This window comes from Charadrius vociferus, unplaced genomic scaffold (genome assembly GCF_000708025.1).
Source record: "Charadrius vociferus isolate BGI_N301 unplaced genomic scaffold, ASM70802v2 scaffold263, whole genome shotgun sequence".
In the NCBI taxonomy this organism is placed as follows: Eukaryota; Metazoa; Chordata; class Aves; order Charadriiformes; family Charadriidae; genus Charadrius; species Charadrius vociferus.
In genome coordinates, this window is record NW_009647769.1 from 893,256 (window position 1) to 908,713 (window position 15,458).

Here is a 15,458-nt window from a genome sequence, read left to right on the forward strand (position 1 = left end):
TCTCCCTTGTGACCTCCCCCCGCCCAGGACACCAGGCTGTACTTCACGTAGTGCAGTTTTACAGAAGACCACCCTGGAACCCCACTTTCCCTCTTTTGGAAGATACCCACGGGAATGAGAGTCCATCAGGAGTCTGACATCTGAATCATATTCACATCTTGGTACGTGGACGGGGAGTGAACTAAGCACGAACATAGGTTTAAGCACATTTGATAGCATAGGCATGCTGTCTATATGCGATGGCTGGGAGTACAAAAAACGGGGAAACAAATTACTTCTGCAATTAGTACTTTGCAATAGTTTTTCTTGGTCCAGTGCTGGTGTTCACAATTTAAGGTGGTTATCAGGTAACTGTGGTAAACCTTGGGAAGAGCAGAAAATAAGACAACATGGTAGGCAGAAGGACTCCAAATGATTCATCTGTTTTAAGAAACAGTTATGTTCCGGGATACCTGGCATGAAGGGAACTCACTCTTAGTAAAGGACTTATTAAATACAGGGTCCAGTGGCTGGAAGCCAAAACTAAACAAACTCTAATTACATACTCTGAAAACATTTTTACAACAGGTAATAGTCATTGGAATAATTTGCCAAGAGGTACGGTGGGATTTCCCAGAAGTTGCGATCTCTTGTTGTCCCTAAGAGAGAAGTTCTACTTCAAACACAAATTAACTAAGGGAAGTTCTACAGCTTCTGTTACCCGAGAGGTCAAGCAAAATGGTCATAATAGTCTCTTCTGGCCTTGTAACTTATAAATAGAATCCCAGCGGAAAAAAAAAATAAATTATCCTTATCTAGGGCTTTCCCAAAACACTGTGGAAAAAACAATAGGAATGCAGAAAGATCAGAAATAGTTTGCAACAGTTGTGCCTACTTCAGTATTTCTACTGAAGAGACCAAAACATTTTGTGATCTTATTCCAGAATGTCTTTTAAGCTCTTCCTTCTCACTATCAGAGCTCAGCCATATCCAATACACCCATTTTCAGAGCTGTTAACTAGTCAACATTTGATAATTATAACAGAGGATGGGTTTGCAGTCGGTGGGAGTTTTGCCATTCTCACTTAATAGGAGGATTAAACCAGAGTATCTTTGCAATTTAAGGACACACCTCCAATTCTCCAACCGATGTGAAGTGAAACGCAGGGGAATTATGCCACACGCAACTGCTGAGTCTGGCTGAAAGAACAGACGTTTCTCATCTACTGTGTCAAATACTGTTATATTTAGGCAACATTTGAAAAGAATTCTGCCTACATGAAGTGAATCATTCAATCGCCACAGGACAAAGGCCATACCAGCAACAGACACAAATTTGTTCTGTGCAACTGTGCTGTCTTTATTGTTCTTTGCAAAAAAGAGAGTGCTTCACACAGCATGTATCCTCCTGCAAACATTTTGGTTAAAAGAAAATAACGAGTGTCGTCTTTTGAGTTTCTGGGAGTGTTTTACATGTATGAAGCCAGGGACACAGGAGCGCTGATTTGTTTGACTGTTGACTTCAAAAATACAGCAAAACAGCATTTACATTGTGTCAGTCCCCTCCTTTACTTACTTCCCGAGATCATTTTGATGATAATTCACCATCATCTAAGTGAAACCCTCCAAGTTCATAACATACTTTGAATTGAACAAAACAATGCAAAACGTCTAAATAGTCTGAGCCTTATGCTCAGAGCAGGACTAGATTCACAGAAGCGCTGTGACTATTCCACCAGTACCAGCCCCTTTTTCCTTACCTTGAGCTCTCTGTGCCTCGTTGCTGTAAGCACGGCAGAGCAGAGTTTAATGCACTCCTTCATCAGTGGGAATCTGAAGTCCCAGCATTCAGAGTCCAGTGGGAAAGCAGGAGACCCAAGATCCTACCTGGTCTTTGGTCTGGAGCAGGGATATGAAGCAGGGTGGTTTCTGTCAGGTCCACGTCTCATGAGTGTGTGCTAACTAGCAGGCTACGGGGTTTTCTGAAACTGAGGGTTCCTCACTCACTCCTGAAGGTTTTGTGTCTTGGTGGTTTTTTTTAATATCTGAATAATACTTTAATACACAAAGAAAAATGACTCTCAAGCCTGCTGGCCAGGACAACTGCCTGGACGGTATGACACTTGGGCCTCTGCTCCAAAAAGTATTTAAGTATTTCCTTAAAATAGAGATAAATGTTGCCAACAGACATGCCCAGAATATCCTTTTAGCATTAGTACTTGCAGCTCATTCTTGGGAGAACAAAATGATAGCTGAAGTCTTCCCAGCAGAAGACAACCTGCGATAAGAGTGTCTTGCATTTCATGTGAATGCCTGAAGCACTGAGAATTAGGATGAAGTGGGAACTGCTAAAATGGGAGAAGCAATGCAATTATCAGATTTTTGAATCTAGCTCAGGAAAAAAAAAACATTGGAGAGGTGGTTCCTCTCAAAGAAAACAATGATTTCATATCAAATCCACAAATAATTTTGAATCAGCCATTCTTGCCTTCTCAGTGTTTTGAAAGAACTGTCCAGTTGCAAATGAGCCTCCCAGACTTGAGGAAGGAGGAACTTTTACTGTCAGCAACAGGCTGCTGCTGTCTCCCACTACTGTCCTCATGAATTCGGTGACAATACTTCCACTAATTTTACAAAAAGCACAGTCAGGCCCTTTGGACAAGCTATAATAGTCTGGTTAGAAGAACTGAGCACTGAAGAGTTTAGCTAATCAATATGCAACCACTAGTGATTATTAAAGATACACTTCTGAAGACTTCCAAATGCACATACAAATCTATCTTTCAGAGAGAAAAAATGTTTGCACTTCAGAAATATGGTTCACATTAGATCCATGTTTCCATAGGCTGAATATAATCCTCCTGAAAACAAAGGCAAAGGAGAAATGGAAAAGATGTACAGATTCCTGAGCAGCGTTTTTTTCCTGTCAGAAGTATAAAAAAATCCTGTCTTCTCAAAATGAAAAACATAATAATAATTTAAGACTGCTCCATAAAAGAGCACTTTTTGAACAGACCTCTGTTACAAACCTTTGTTCGGAGGACTGTATAATTGGGCAGCCCTGGCAAAATGAGATAATGTTCATGTATCATGATACAAATATTCTAGGAATAATCAAAACACGAAAGGTTCATATAGGCACCTCCTGTATTAAACTAGAATGATCTGTGGGAATGCCAACTCCTGTATTTTCCTCTCTTCGACAATCCTGCTTCAATACAGTAAATGCATTTTCTGTTGGTACTACCAATAGTAAGAGGACTGGGCAATGACAGTCTAGGACAGCGTGATGTACTACCATGATACTGCACACCCCTAAACATGTCACTCCGTTTGTTCTTCTGGCGCTGGCACTCAGTATGGTATCAGATCCATCATTTCTGTTGTCTTTCAGCTGGGAAAACGCCTTCATATGTGTCAAACGCCTTTCCAGCGCTAGCACGGGATATATGCTTGGCTCGGACTCAGAGTGGATCTCTCATGAAGCTAGTGCTTGCGTAGACATCTGTAGTTCTGCAATTCTGGCTGGCATGGGTCACAGGCTACTCAGCAACAGAACTAGAGCATTCTAAATAAATTTAATTCTGCCTTGTAATTTTTGATCAAAACTATCTTGCACCCTTTTAGGTACAAAATGGGAGAGCAAAAATATGTTCTTTAAAAACCTGCCCCATGGAATCACAAGATTTTGATGTGTAAAGATTTTAAAGCTGCCCAAAACATTCAGGAAGGAAAAAAAACAACAGAACAGTCTATTTAAGAAAAACTTTTAATTTTTGTCACTGTCTAGTAGTCATTTTCTCATGTTTAAATTCTAAACCAGCTATACAATTCGCCCTATAGATTTCTTCCCTGTAGAAAAAAAAGACGAGGCAAAATCATGGGAAAGAAAAGCTCGAGAAGGTACCATCATTCTAAACAGGCTGTACTGTTATTGCTTAATTAAGATAATGAAATGTTCAGGGTTGGAGCAACAGAGGCTGGGAGTTTACACTTGGCATTTCCTTTCTGATCTTGTTCTTTCTGCAGAAGACATGCCCCCTTGTGGGAAGAGGTTCAGGCCCATGAACCACTGGTCTCCATTGACAGGTTTGGGTATTGGACAAAAGAAACAGTTGTCATAAATCAGCTTGTTGCTTCTGAATTTCTCACTTTTCAGTCCCTCCTTAGACGCATGATGCTTGGCGTACCTCACATAGACCTCTTTTGTGGATTGTGGGGAGGATGAAGAAAAGCAGCAAGCCGTAAGGCTCCTGAAGAGATGATACTAGATAGTTAACGCAGAACAGTGTGGAACCTTCAGCTATGACAAATATATTAGTTTTAGCACCTTCATGAAACAGAGGAAAACTGCCCTAAAGAAAGCACTGCATAAAAGTTTGATCATGACAAGGATAAGAGGACACAATTCCCCAGATCTAAATGAGCATCCTAGAACCAAAAGCACCATCACTGTAAGGATCTCTGCACTGAATGCGTTATGGGCAGGCTCTTAATGCTTGTCCAAGCTATGGTAACACCAAAATAGTCCTGAAGATATTTTCAGGCTCTTAAAAGCCTTTTTTTTCTTTTTTTGTAATGTGAATTTGGCCATTACAACCACAGTGCAGTTACGTATATGTTGTCCTTGCCCATACCTTGGATGAATTTCGTTATTTATTAAAAGTCGTCATTTGAAAATGCCAAAAATTTAAGTGACGTGGATCATAAACATCCATTTACCATTATTACCACACCAACAGCTCTTCAAGTAATGTAACAACTCCACTGGAGTTATGAAAGCTGAGACTATCAAATTGCATTCCATGTGAACACTGGAATACCAAACAATACAATACCTCATGACTATTAAACACAAGGAGATGTTCTTCTTCCTTCCTTCAATAATGAAAGCGTATTAATTTTTGCACGTGAGATATAAGCAAATGAACGGTCTCTCCAAAACAGGTAACAGGCTGATGAAACGAACAAAGAAGTACACGATGAAAACCAAGCACATTAAAGCACAGAGTCTGGTAGAGTGGCAGGAGGCTACTCTACTCTGCTACATAGAGACGACAGAGAAAGGGCACCCAAAGTGCAACATAATGAGACAGGAAGGAAGATGGCAAGGAAAGAGAAGGGAGGAAGTCTGTGCTAACAATGCTTCTATCTGAGATATTAGCATAAGACATGACAAAATAAACACCGTGTTTTCTAGAGTCACATAACATATGTTAATCTCTCCTGCAGCAGGTTCTTTTGGTCTCAAAGTATAAGAAGCCCAAGATCCTCTCTTAGAAAACTGTTCATCACTTCAGGGAGAAGGGGTTATTCTACGCTGGTTTGTTTCTTATACCTCAGTATACACCGAAGTCACTTTTCTTATCGCTACGGATACATCTGTCTGCTTTGTTGCTCTAGACATAAACAAACTCAAATTGGAGTATGCAGTAACCTGTCTTCTGGGTGCCAACCCTCATGGCAGTCTACAGGGATAGTCTCTCCACTTTCACTTGTGTGGAATCTTCATCTGACTTCTCTAACAATGAGAAACTACAGAGCACATCAAATAAAACTTGAAACATGAGCTAGCTGGCTTGAGACAATTAACATGCTTCCGACTTGGTGACTCCTATTTCCTTTCAGTTCCACGTAAGAGGATTCAGCACTTGAAATACCTGAGAACTGTAAAGCATTGCAATGTCCATCACTGTTGCAGTTCACTAACAGAATAAAAATTTTAAAGTCAGTTGTTGGAAGGGTTCTGCCCTCTGCTCTCACGTTCAGGTGTTACGTAAGAAATTGTACACAAACGACATTAGCTTTGTGTCAGAAATAAATTTGGGTAGAATCTCAAGCCTTCCACTGAATCATCTCTGCAAAGATGGCCCATCTTTTCAGCAAGAAGCAGCCTGTAAAAAGCAAAAGAAGAGGTGCTGTATTACTTGAGGACAACATGATAATGAAGGTATTATTAAACACAGTGGTTATTACTTACCTTTCTTTGGCTAAGAGAACAGACATCCCCACCAGCTTAGCAAACTCGTCAGCTGTAAGAGAACCCTTTTCAGACACCTGTCAAAAAACAAACACACAAATAAACAAACTATGGCATTAAAAGAACAGTGAAGTTCTCTCAGCTACTGAATCAGGTCTAGCCTTGTGAAGTGAAAAATTGGTAGCAAATCCCTCATGACAGCAACTAGTCTGTTTGTCTTTTAAAAAGGTACAAATAATTATGAGTATTTTCCCTTAAAAATGCCTTTTCCATGTCCTGGGAAAATTGTCAAGTATAAAAGAGGAACAAAGAAAAGTGTTAAATCTGTAAAAAAATGATGTGGTACCCTTTCTTTCAGATTTTTTTAAAAAGATGCCTTGGGACAAAATACACGGAAAAATTAAAATAGCTCACAGACTGCAGTCTACGGTCACACTCAGTAGTCAAACAGCCCAACTGTACTAAGTGATTCTGCAAACAGCAAAGCCTGAGCAACGAAATAAAAGGCAGCAGTTCAGGACAGGTGATCAATTTAGAAATTTAAGTTATCTCAGATAGAGGTGGAGAATTTGAGTTGATTTAAAATATCCCCACTATCCATAGTAAATCCCAAAATCTTTATACTCCACCCTAGATTATGGCATTCTAGTGGGATCAGTAAAAAGCCACCATCACATTCAAATGACATAAAAGTTCAGTCTTGGGACTCAAAACTTCATTCTCACTGTCTCCACCACACTAGCTAATACATGCTAAAATGAAACCTTGTCACACAGGTTGGATATGTGGATGCTTAAAACATTAGCTATGAAGTCAGGGCTTATTACTGCATTGAATTTCCCATATAAACATTACGTTTTATTACCGTACAAATTAATAATTCTTCAATTTCTCCACCGCTTCAGATTCAAGTAAACTTGTGAATCCAGATGCAGTTGCCATTTCCTGCTTCCCACATAACTGGGTGGGAAGGAGTCTATGGTGCGGCATTCTCAATAGCAGCCTTTTTACAGAAACTCAGATTAAATTAGCCCTAACTTGAGATTTTATGAAGCTAAGTGATCAAATCCGACTAACGGAAGTCAGCTATACAATCTCATATGCATATGGGTGATTAATTACCTTTCTTTCCCAAACCACTCCTCTCATCAAGGGTGACTTCGGGTTCCTTTGACTTCCCTATCATTTCCTGTCTTCACCAGCCATTCAAACCCACATCTCTCTCCTGGCTGAAACCCTGTGACTTCCTTTCAATTTTTCTCAGAAGTTTCATGTTACTGTACATTATACATTAAGTACAGGGTGCTTCTGGCCACAAGTCTGATCTCATCTTCCCTTTCCCTTATGGGCTAGCCTTCCTCATTCAAAGCCTCTACCTTACATTTTTCTATGGAGTCAAAGTCTCATATTATGAAAATAAAAGAAAAAAGGCACTTCAGTAATAAATCAACCATCTGTTGCTTTTTGCAGTTGACCTCATTTGTTATCAAGAAAAGGTTTTTCCTTTCCTTTCAAAGAGATAAGCAGTCTTACTGAGGCAACAAATTAATTAGAAACCAAAAATAATCAGAAAAAAAACTTAAAATGGACTAGGTATTATTCTGTAAATATAAGAAAATAAACTGAAAGGATTAACATATATTGAATGATTTAAGCATTTTAGTTTTGATAATTTAGGATGTGATCTTTTAGACAGCTATGTACATATCTTTATATAAAATTTTTTTTGATGAGAGAAAGCTATACGGTAACAATCATGTAAAACCCACTGAAGAGTCCACCTCATATATCAAGTGAGAAGGTGTCTGTGACAGCTCTACTTTTTCTCGACTGTCAAGTCAAAGTCCTCTTTGACCTTGATGTTTAACTTTGGATACACTGAATCAGCCTTTACTCTATGAAAAACAAAAAATTACATTCCACTGAAAAAGACACAGGAAAATGCATCAAACAATGGGACAGCAGGACATCCAGAGGTAGCAAGACCACAAAAGTTGACCACACTGAGAAATTTATACTATTTTTTATTCCTGATGAAGCTAGCTTAATTCTATACACGCTACTCTCCAACTGAGCACTCTTCACAACAGCAGATTTAGTACAAGATGTTGCACATCCAATGTGCTACTTTCTGAAATAAACTCAAACCAAACAACTGCCTATATCAACATTTAAGAGCTACTTTCACTGCCTTCAAGCACATTGCGTACAGTGTCTGAAGTCCACTTCTGTTAAATTAAGTGCTAAATACATGTCATGAATGTCATCCTACAGTGCAAAAGATGTGGAGGAAGGCTGAAGGCTAACAAAGTTTGAAAAGAGATAGAAAAGTGATTTATCCCTTAAGGAGAAAGCAATGACTAAGATTATTGCCTGCGCAGCACTTTGAAGATGAAAAGTGCTATTTCAGTATTACTGTTAGAAGATTTGGAAGCGGAATATTTTGTATTTCAAAACCTCAAAAGGAAATCCTGTACCTCAAGTTTTTATGTCTAATATGTTTAAATTTCCCCAGCACGGTCAGAACACTGAAGGAAATGAAGTACACTTACTGTCTCTAAAGCAGAAGCTACCATTTCCTCTTCATTATGAGACTGGAGTTCAATCACCATCACACCACTGTCAAATATCCGAAGCCTAAAATCAAAAGAGCGAATCAAAGTAACTAAAAACCCTGGGCACATCACCTATGGTCACATTTCTAATGCATACATACCTATAACCACACTACAAAAGGAAAAAAAAGAAAAAAGCTCTGTAAAATGAACTTAACTTTAAAAGCATCTTCAAAATTTGAAGAGACTGAAAAGAGCAGGGCGTATGTCTGGTCTTAGCTAAACACTTTTCCCAGTCTGAAAAAACGGTATCGGAAGTTAAAAGAATATTGTCTTCCTAGCAAAGTGAACCATAGTTAAAACTTCGTATTTTAATATAGAGTTGATGTTGGTGCATGCAGCAGCATCTTTTAAGCTTTAATCAAAGGATGATTTTGTTTAAAAAAAAAAAAAAGAAAAAATCTACTGCAGGTAAAACATTAAGTCAGCCAAGCACCATGGTCTGACTTGTGAGTGCCGTGTTTTATAAATACATCTGTAAAGCTCTTACCTTAGCGGTAATTTCAGTGACTCCAGCATCTTACAAGCATTTACTAAATCTTCCGGTGACAGCAGCTATTAAAATAGTAAATTTATTCACAGCTTGTATTTCAAGCATACAGCATAACACCAAAACAAACAGTTTTAATAACTACAGCTATAAAATATACCAGGCTACACAATATTGTTAATTTTCTTCCTTTCTGTTGTCCAGCCTGTCTTCTTGGCTGCTGTGCTCCTTTCTGTTCCCTTACTACATGTTCTACAATAATCCTTCTTGCCCCATTTACAGAAAGAATTGATATATTTTGTGGAAAAAAAACCCAACACCACACCATTTACCATTCTTTCATATTTTCTCTCCTTTCAGTCTTCTTTCCAGATAAGGATGGATTTTCCCTTTTATATGGTATTATAAAAAGCAGCATACATTATGACAACTTATAGAGAATATATAAAAATTACATGGAAGGAAAAAGGAAAAAGGTAAAAAACCCTGTTTTCAATAAAGAGTTGATCACTTCATGCTATTAGACAGGTAGAGTAAGCAATTGGTAGGGAATATTTTTACCCTTTTTCTTTAATTACCTTACCGCTGAAGTACATTTGATAAAATATTTCATAAAACAAATTTCTCACCTCTAATCCTCGTGCGCGATTTACCAGACAGTACACTTCTGTAAGTGACATGATCCCTCCTCGCTCCTGTGTTAAGCACAAGACTGGTAAGAGAAATAGCATGAATCTAGTAAACACAGTGTCTCAACTTGCATTTGACTGATTACACAGGTAAATGGATGGACCTTAATGAAAAAAACTACCCAGGCAATACCATGTATTTCTAGCATAAGAGGTAAGTTGTTACATCTTTCTCTAATCATTTTAAAATGCAAAACACTATATCCAAGGACTGTAAATTACTTTGATTTTAAAGCAGAGATTAAGTCACAGGAAGAAGGATACAATATACTATATGTGTCATCAATTTACCGTTCTTACTTTTCAGATACACTCAGTTTTCCATTCTGATCATAGTAGGTAGCAGATACCTTTCACAAAAATACTGTAATAAGCATGCTTTTTAGTAGACACATAGCCTTATAAGTTGAAACATGAAATCTAACTGTTTGGTGAGAATCCTGAATTCTGCAATAGCTTCAGATAAATTAAAATATGAGATATTACTAATGGGGAGTAATCTATGTACTAACTCTGGGCTATATTTGCAAAACATGTAATATTTAAGCAGTGAAAATATAAGTATTTAGTCTTTAAAAAGTTTCACTTTTTCTTTAAAAAAGTAATATTCTGCGGCAAGGGATGAATACTGCTAGTATGATTTTCTAAGTATCACTGATATTTCGCAAATTAGGAGTTGAAATGACTTTACTCCAAAGAAAAATTCTTACTTATATTTAAAATCTCTTATTTAGAAACAGAATATATATTCCTTCCACAAACACTGAATGCGGTGGCTGTGCTGCTAAATCTGAGACTTTAAAAAGGGGCACAGTACTATAGCCAAAAGACATTTACATGAAAATTCAGCAGAACGCAGAGAATGCTGGTGCAAAAATCAGGTACTTTACCTCTAATGGTATCTGCAGTATTCCAGCTAGTTGCTTCGCCAGTTGCATGTGGTAATGTGTACCAGATCCATATGTTTCCCTAGTAACTGGATTAGCTATACCCATGCTCAGTAGATAGGACTTGAACCTAATAGTCTGAACAAATAAATAAATAAATTAGTACATTAGCTACTGATTGATTCTGGTTTTTAAAAGTCTTTGATTTTATTACTATAAGACAGTTTTGGTGAATAAATCAATTCAGTTTACTACCAAGTTAATTACTAGCAAAGAGAATACAAGACTTAATACAATTTATTTTTAACTAGCAGAGGTCAAAAATACAAAAAATTACACAAACGCAGTAAAATCTTTGCTTTTAAGAAAGGGTCAAAAGAAAAGCTAACACCAAACAAGTAAGTGACTTTTATTTTATGTAGAATTAAACCACAAAAATCCCAATCATGAAATGTTCTTTATTAACACTACGTGTATTAAACTGACAGCTTTTGGCTTTGCATAGGAACATTTTGGTTGACTTTAGAAACAAAATTCATTTACCTCATCCTCAGTGATGTCACCTTGCTTTTCTTTAATCTTATTAGCTATTGACTTGGATAACTCCACCATTTCCTTAGCCTATCAAGACACATAGATAAGTTAACTTTCAGCTCAACAGAGAAAAGCACGCTTAAAACTGAGAAAACAAGCATAAGTCCACTAGAGTAAGTGACACAGGCCGTACCTTCTCCATTAGTTTGCTAAGATCCTCAAAAGCCTGAAATGAAAAGCAGACACTGCAGATCAGTACAATTACAGCATTCGGCTTCATGCATACAGTGACCTGCCTTTGTCCGCCTATCCAAAATATTTGTAGGACCCACTATCCCTTTAGATGAGTATGTTACAACGTATGATATATATAATTGGTTGATATGTCTGTTTTATATCAGGTCTTAAAATCAAAATTATACAATCCATAAACCACAAAGAATGAAGAAAAGCAAATGACCAGAGATATATCTTGCCTACAGCTTCTAGCCATTGCTTCTATGGGATTCCTACCTTATTCTGACTGATTCCCCAGTAGAAAGACACATTTTAGCAGAATTGTGCAGGAAGATCCAATTGTTCCCATCTACATTTAGGCACCTTATTTAGAAGCTTATTGGTCTGAGATTCAACATGCAAAGAAGAGGAAGAAATGCCTCCAGGAAGGGACAGGGTTTGCTTTTCACTTGAATACCTCCTAATGGTGCCAGTGTTTCTCCACTGACTGGAGAAGTCTAGCCTCTTAACATTTGGTACCTAAGTTAGGTCTCCAAAATTAAGTGGGACAAAGCTAGGTCCACGGGGAGAAAAGAAAATATACCACCATATAACAATAATCTACCACTATCAGAACAAAAGCTTCTCTTTGGAGCATTTCTTCTTGCTTCCTAATCTGCCAAATTCAGTAATTTATGATAGATTTCCCAATCCCTAGTGTAAACCAAAGTCCTTCTGCTGTACTTGTATGACATCAACAAAACGTTTTCTAACAAGGCTTTTCCCATCTTATTTCTAATATATATATATATAATCTATAACCTGCATGAAAACATCATTCATCAAAAGAACACTTGATTTAGCTAAATAAACAGCATGCTGGGTCTAACTCCTCCTTTGCCTGACTCACAGAGGGCAGGCCTGGAAACAAAGGGGAATGTGCACACACCTAACAGGAACTTCCTCAGATAAACAAAAGGCTAAAGAACTGGATTCTTATCAGCAGTGAACAGCAGATGCAGGAAGCCTTTTCCTGGAAGCCAGGGCACCATTTTTTAAATTAAGTCATTTATAACATTTAAAGCTGGAGGAAGGCAGGACTTTACAAGTCATGGTTTTCCTCTGCCGTTCATACAACACATATAAATTGATTTCTTTTACTCCCTGACAAAGCTACTAAAGGAAAAAATAACCAGACAATACCTTTTGAACTATATACACACGCATGTAACCACAATACCTTTTGAACTACACACAGAACTTCATTCATTACATTCCCCATAAACAGAAAGAAAAAAGTTTAACGCTACCAGTATCTGAAACAGCATGTGGCCTACAAAGGTATGGCCTCAAGTTATGCCAGGGGAGGTTCAGATTTGGTATTAGGAAAAATTTCGTCACCGAAAGTGTTATCAAACATTGGAATAGGCTGCCCAGGGAAGTGGTGGAATCGCCATCCCTGGAAGTATTTAAAAGACCTATGAACATGGTGCTTAGGGACATGGTTTAGTGGTGGGTTTTGGCAGTGTTAGGTTGATGGTGGGACTTGGTGATCTTGAAAGTCCCTTCCAACCTAGACGATTCTATGATTTTCTTATGTGTCAGAGCAGTGAATCCCCTTTTTGTTGTGGCACGCTGAATCCCATAAAGCTTTGCCACAAGAATTAATCTGTTGCATGTAGTTTATGAGTACTTCTGTATTAATCTCTACTACCAAGACAGAACGAGACTATTTTTGATATTGCTCCCAGTTGTATATGAAGAAATTAATTGCTGCTGTTGTCCATCAGTATTGATATCTGGAATTCAACTGTTGTGCTGTTTCTAGGGAAAAGGATGGTCTCCATCTAGCCCAAGTATTTCACAAAGGTACTTGTAACATCTTGCCAATGCCTGGACTGCATAACATTTTACTGTAATTGTAAGCCTAAATCTAACATTTAAAAATGGAATATTTATAAGATGAAGACCTAACTTCACCACAGTTATGTGCAGACACTTGGATTAGTGTGTTCTTCTTGATATATATTATCAATTGAAATGAAAATTAGCTGAAAAAAAAACCAAACCCAAAAATGGAAGGAAAAAAACCCCAAACTCGTCATAGACACTCTCTGCAGATGCATTTTTGTCCTGCGTCCCCTAATGAAAAGTCACTGAAGTCAGATTTCTAATTCTACCAAAATTAATTTTATAAATACACACCATTAGTTTCAAAGAACAGTCTTCTTGAAAGGAATGGTTTTAATGAAGTATCTTTAGATATATTGAAAAGCCAGTTAAACAAAGTAAATAAATTATACACTCCTGATCAATTCAGATTTCTCAACAAAAACAATAAGTAGTCTCAGCTGCCCCTAAAAGAGAGTGTGAATGAATGTAAATGGGTCAGACAGGTGGTTGACCTTGAAACTTCAGTAGTATTTACCTCGGAAATGTTTTTGTCAGTCTCTTTTCTTTTTTCCTCTAATTTCCTTTCAATCCCCACAATTCCTACAGCCCTTATTCTTCCTGCCTGCAAAAGAAAATAATGAAAGGAATCAAAATAGGAAATGCTAAGTTTTCTCATCCGCCTCACTGTGAAAAACCTTACATTAGAAGACAGGAAACGTTACCCCAAAGAGTTGATATCATGCATACAATATTTCATATATTTCTTCAAAGTACTTTTTAAACCACAATCAGAAAATAAACAGTAAGTGTAAAGCATGTATGAATTTGCTGTTGTAGACAGATAATAAGATTATTATATTGAAGCTATTAATATGAAGATGCTTAATAGCCTGATCCAGATTGAGCATTCCAGCTCATCTCAATTAAAGCCTCCCAAGTCCATGTGAACATCTATACCAGAGCTGTTGAAATGTGTATCTAAATATGATTAGCTCAAGAAATCTAGCCTAAAGAAACATAGCCACACAATGCTAAGTGCAGTCTAATTTACCTTGCTGAGAAGTATCAGAATGGAGGTGATGGTGAACCTTTCACTTGATATCAAATGTGTTTTAGAAACGCTGGTATGTAAGTGGCAGTGGTGCCAGCCCTCAACTCCCTGACTGCAAAGCTTAGCACTAGTGTTAATGATTTCCTGTGATTTAAGAATAAGAACAGGAGGTAAGGCATCTTCATTAAGTGATTCTTGAAGCACAGCACAGGCTTCCCCATTAGCCCAAATGCAACTATGTTTATAGGTACTACATTTACCACAGAGGACATTTTTGATTTGATGTTGAACAACCTTTAAATCATGCTATTTCGTTCATTAAGTATTTTATGTTCAACATACTCATATATTCAACATACATGTGATGACACCAATCTGTGTGTAGCAGTTGACACACTGGAGGGAAGAGATGCCATGTAGAGGAACCTGGGCAGGCTTGAGTAGTGGGTGCATGTGAACCTCATGAAGTTCAACAAGGCCAAGTGCAAGGTCCTGCACATGGGTTGGGGCAATCCCAAGCAAAAATACAGGCTGGGCAGAGAATGGATTGAGAGCAGCCCTGAGGAGGACTTGGGGGTGTTGGTTGATGAGAAGCTGGACAATGGTCTGGCAATGTGGTCGGCAATGTGCGCTCGCATCCCAGAAAGCCAACTGCATCGTGGGCTGCATCAAAAGAAGTGTGGCCAACAGGTCGAGGCAGGGGTGACTCTACTCCACTCTCACGAGAGCACACCTGGAGTACAGTGTCCAGCTCTGGGACCCCCAACGTAAGAAGGACATGGACCTGTTGGAGCTAGTCCAGAGGGAGGGCCACAAAGATGATGATGAGGGCTGGAGCACCTCTCCTACAAAGACAGGCTGAGAAAGTTGGGGTTGTTCAGCCTGGAGAAGAAAAAGCTCCAGGGAGACCTTATAGCAGCCTCCCAGTATCGAAAGGGGGCCTACAGGAAAGATGGGGAGGGACTCTTTATCAGGGAGTGTAGTGACAGGATCAGGTGTAACAGTTTTAAACTGAAAGAGGTTAGATTTATGAAGAAATTCTTTACTCTGAGGGTGGTGAGACACTGGAATAGGTAGCCCAGGGAAGTTGTGGATGCTCCCTCCCTGGAAGCGGTTAAGGGCCG

General features: G+C 38.3%; 1 protein-coding gene across 1 annotated transcript in view; it reads right to left on the reverse strand.

Annotated features, from left to right (window-relative positions):
- Positions 1 to 5,331: 5,331 nt before the first annotated feature.
- Positions 5,332 to 15,458, reverse strand: part of VPS36 (vacuolar protein sorting 36 homolog (S. cerevisiae)) — an 18,082-nt gene continuing 7,955 nt past the window's right edge. Inside the window, exons 6-14 of the mRNA XM_009882380.1 lie at positions 13,819 to 13,905; positions 11,368 to 11,400; positions 11,184 to 11,261; positions 10,644 to 10,778; positions 9,694 to 9,759; positions 9,065 to 9,129; positions 8,512 to 8,596; positions 5,960 to 6,036; positions 5,332 to 5,873 (exon numbers count right to left, since the gene is read on the reverse strand). Coding sequence (XP_009880682.1) covers positions 5,780 to 5,873; positions 5,960 to 6,036; positions 8,512 to 8,596; positions 9,065 to 9,129; positions 9,694 to 9,759; positions 10,644 to 10,778; positions 11,184 to 11,261; positions 11,368 to 11,400; positions 13,819 to 13,905 — 720 coding nt within the window. The 3' untranslated portion in view covers positions 5,332 to 5,779. The remainder of the gene's footprint in view (positions 5,874 to 5,959; positions 6,037 to 8,511; positions 8,597 to 9,064; positions 9,130 to 9,693; positions 9,760 to 10,643; positions 10,779 to 11,183; positions 11,262 to 11,367; positions 11,401 to 13,818; positions 13,906 to 15,458) is intronic.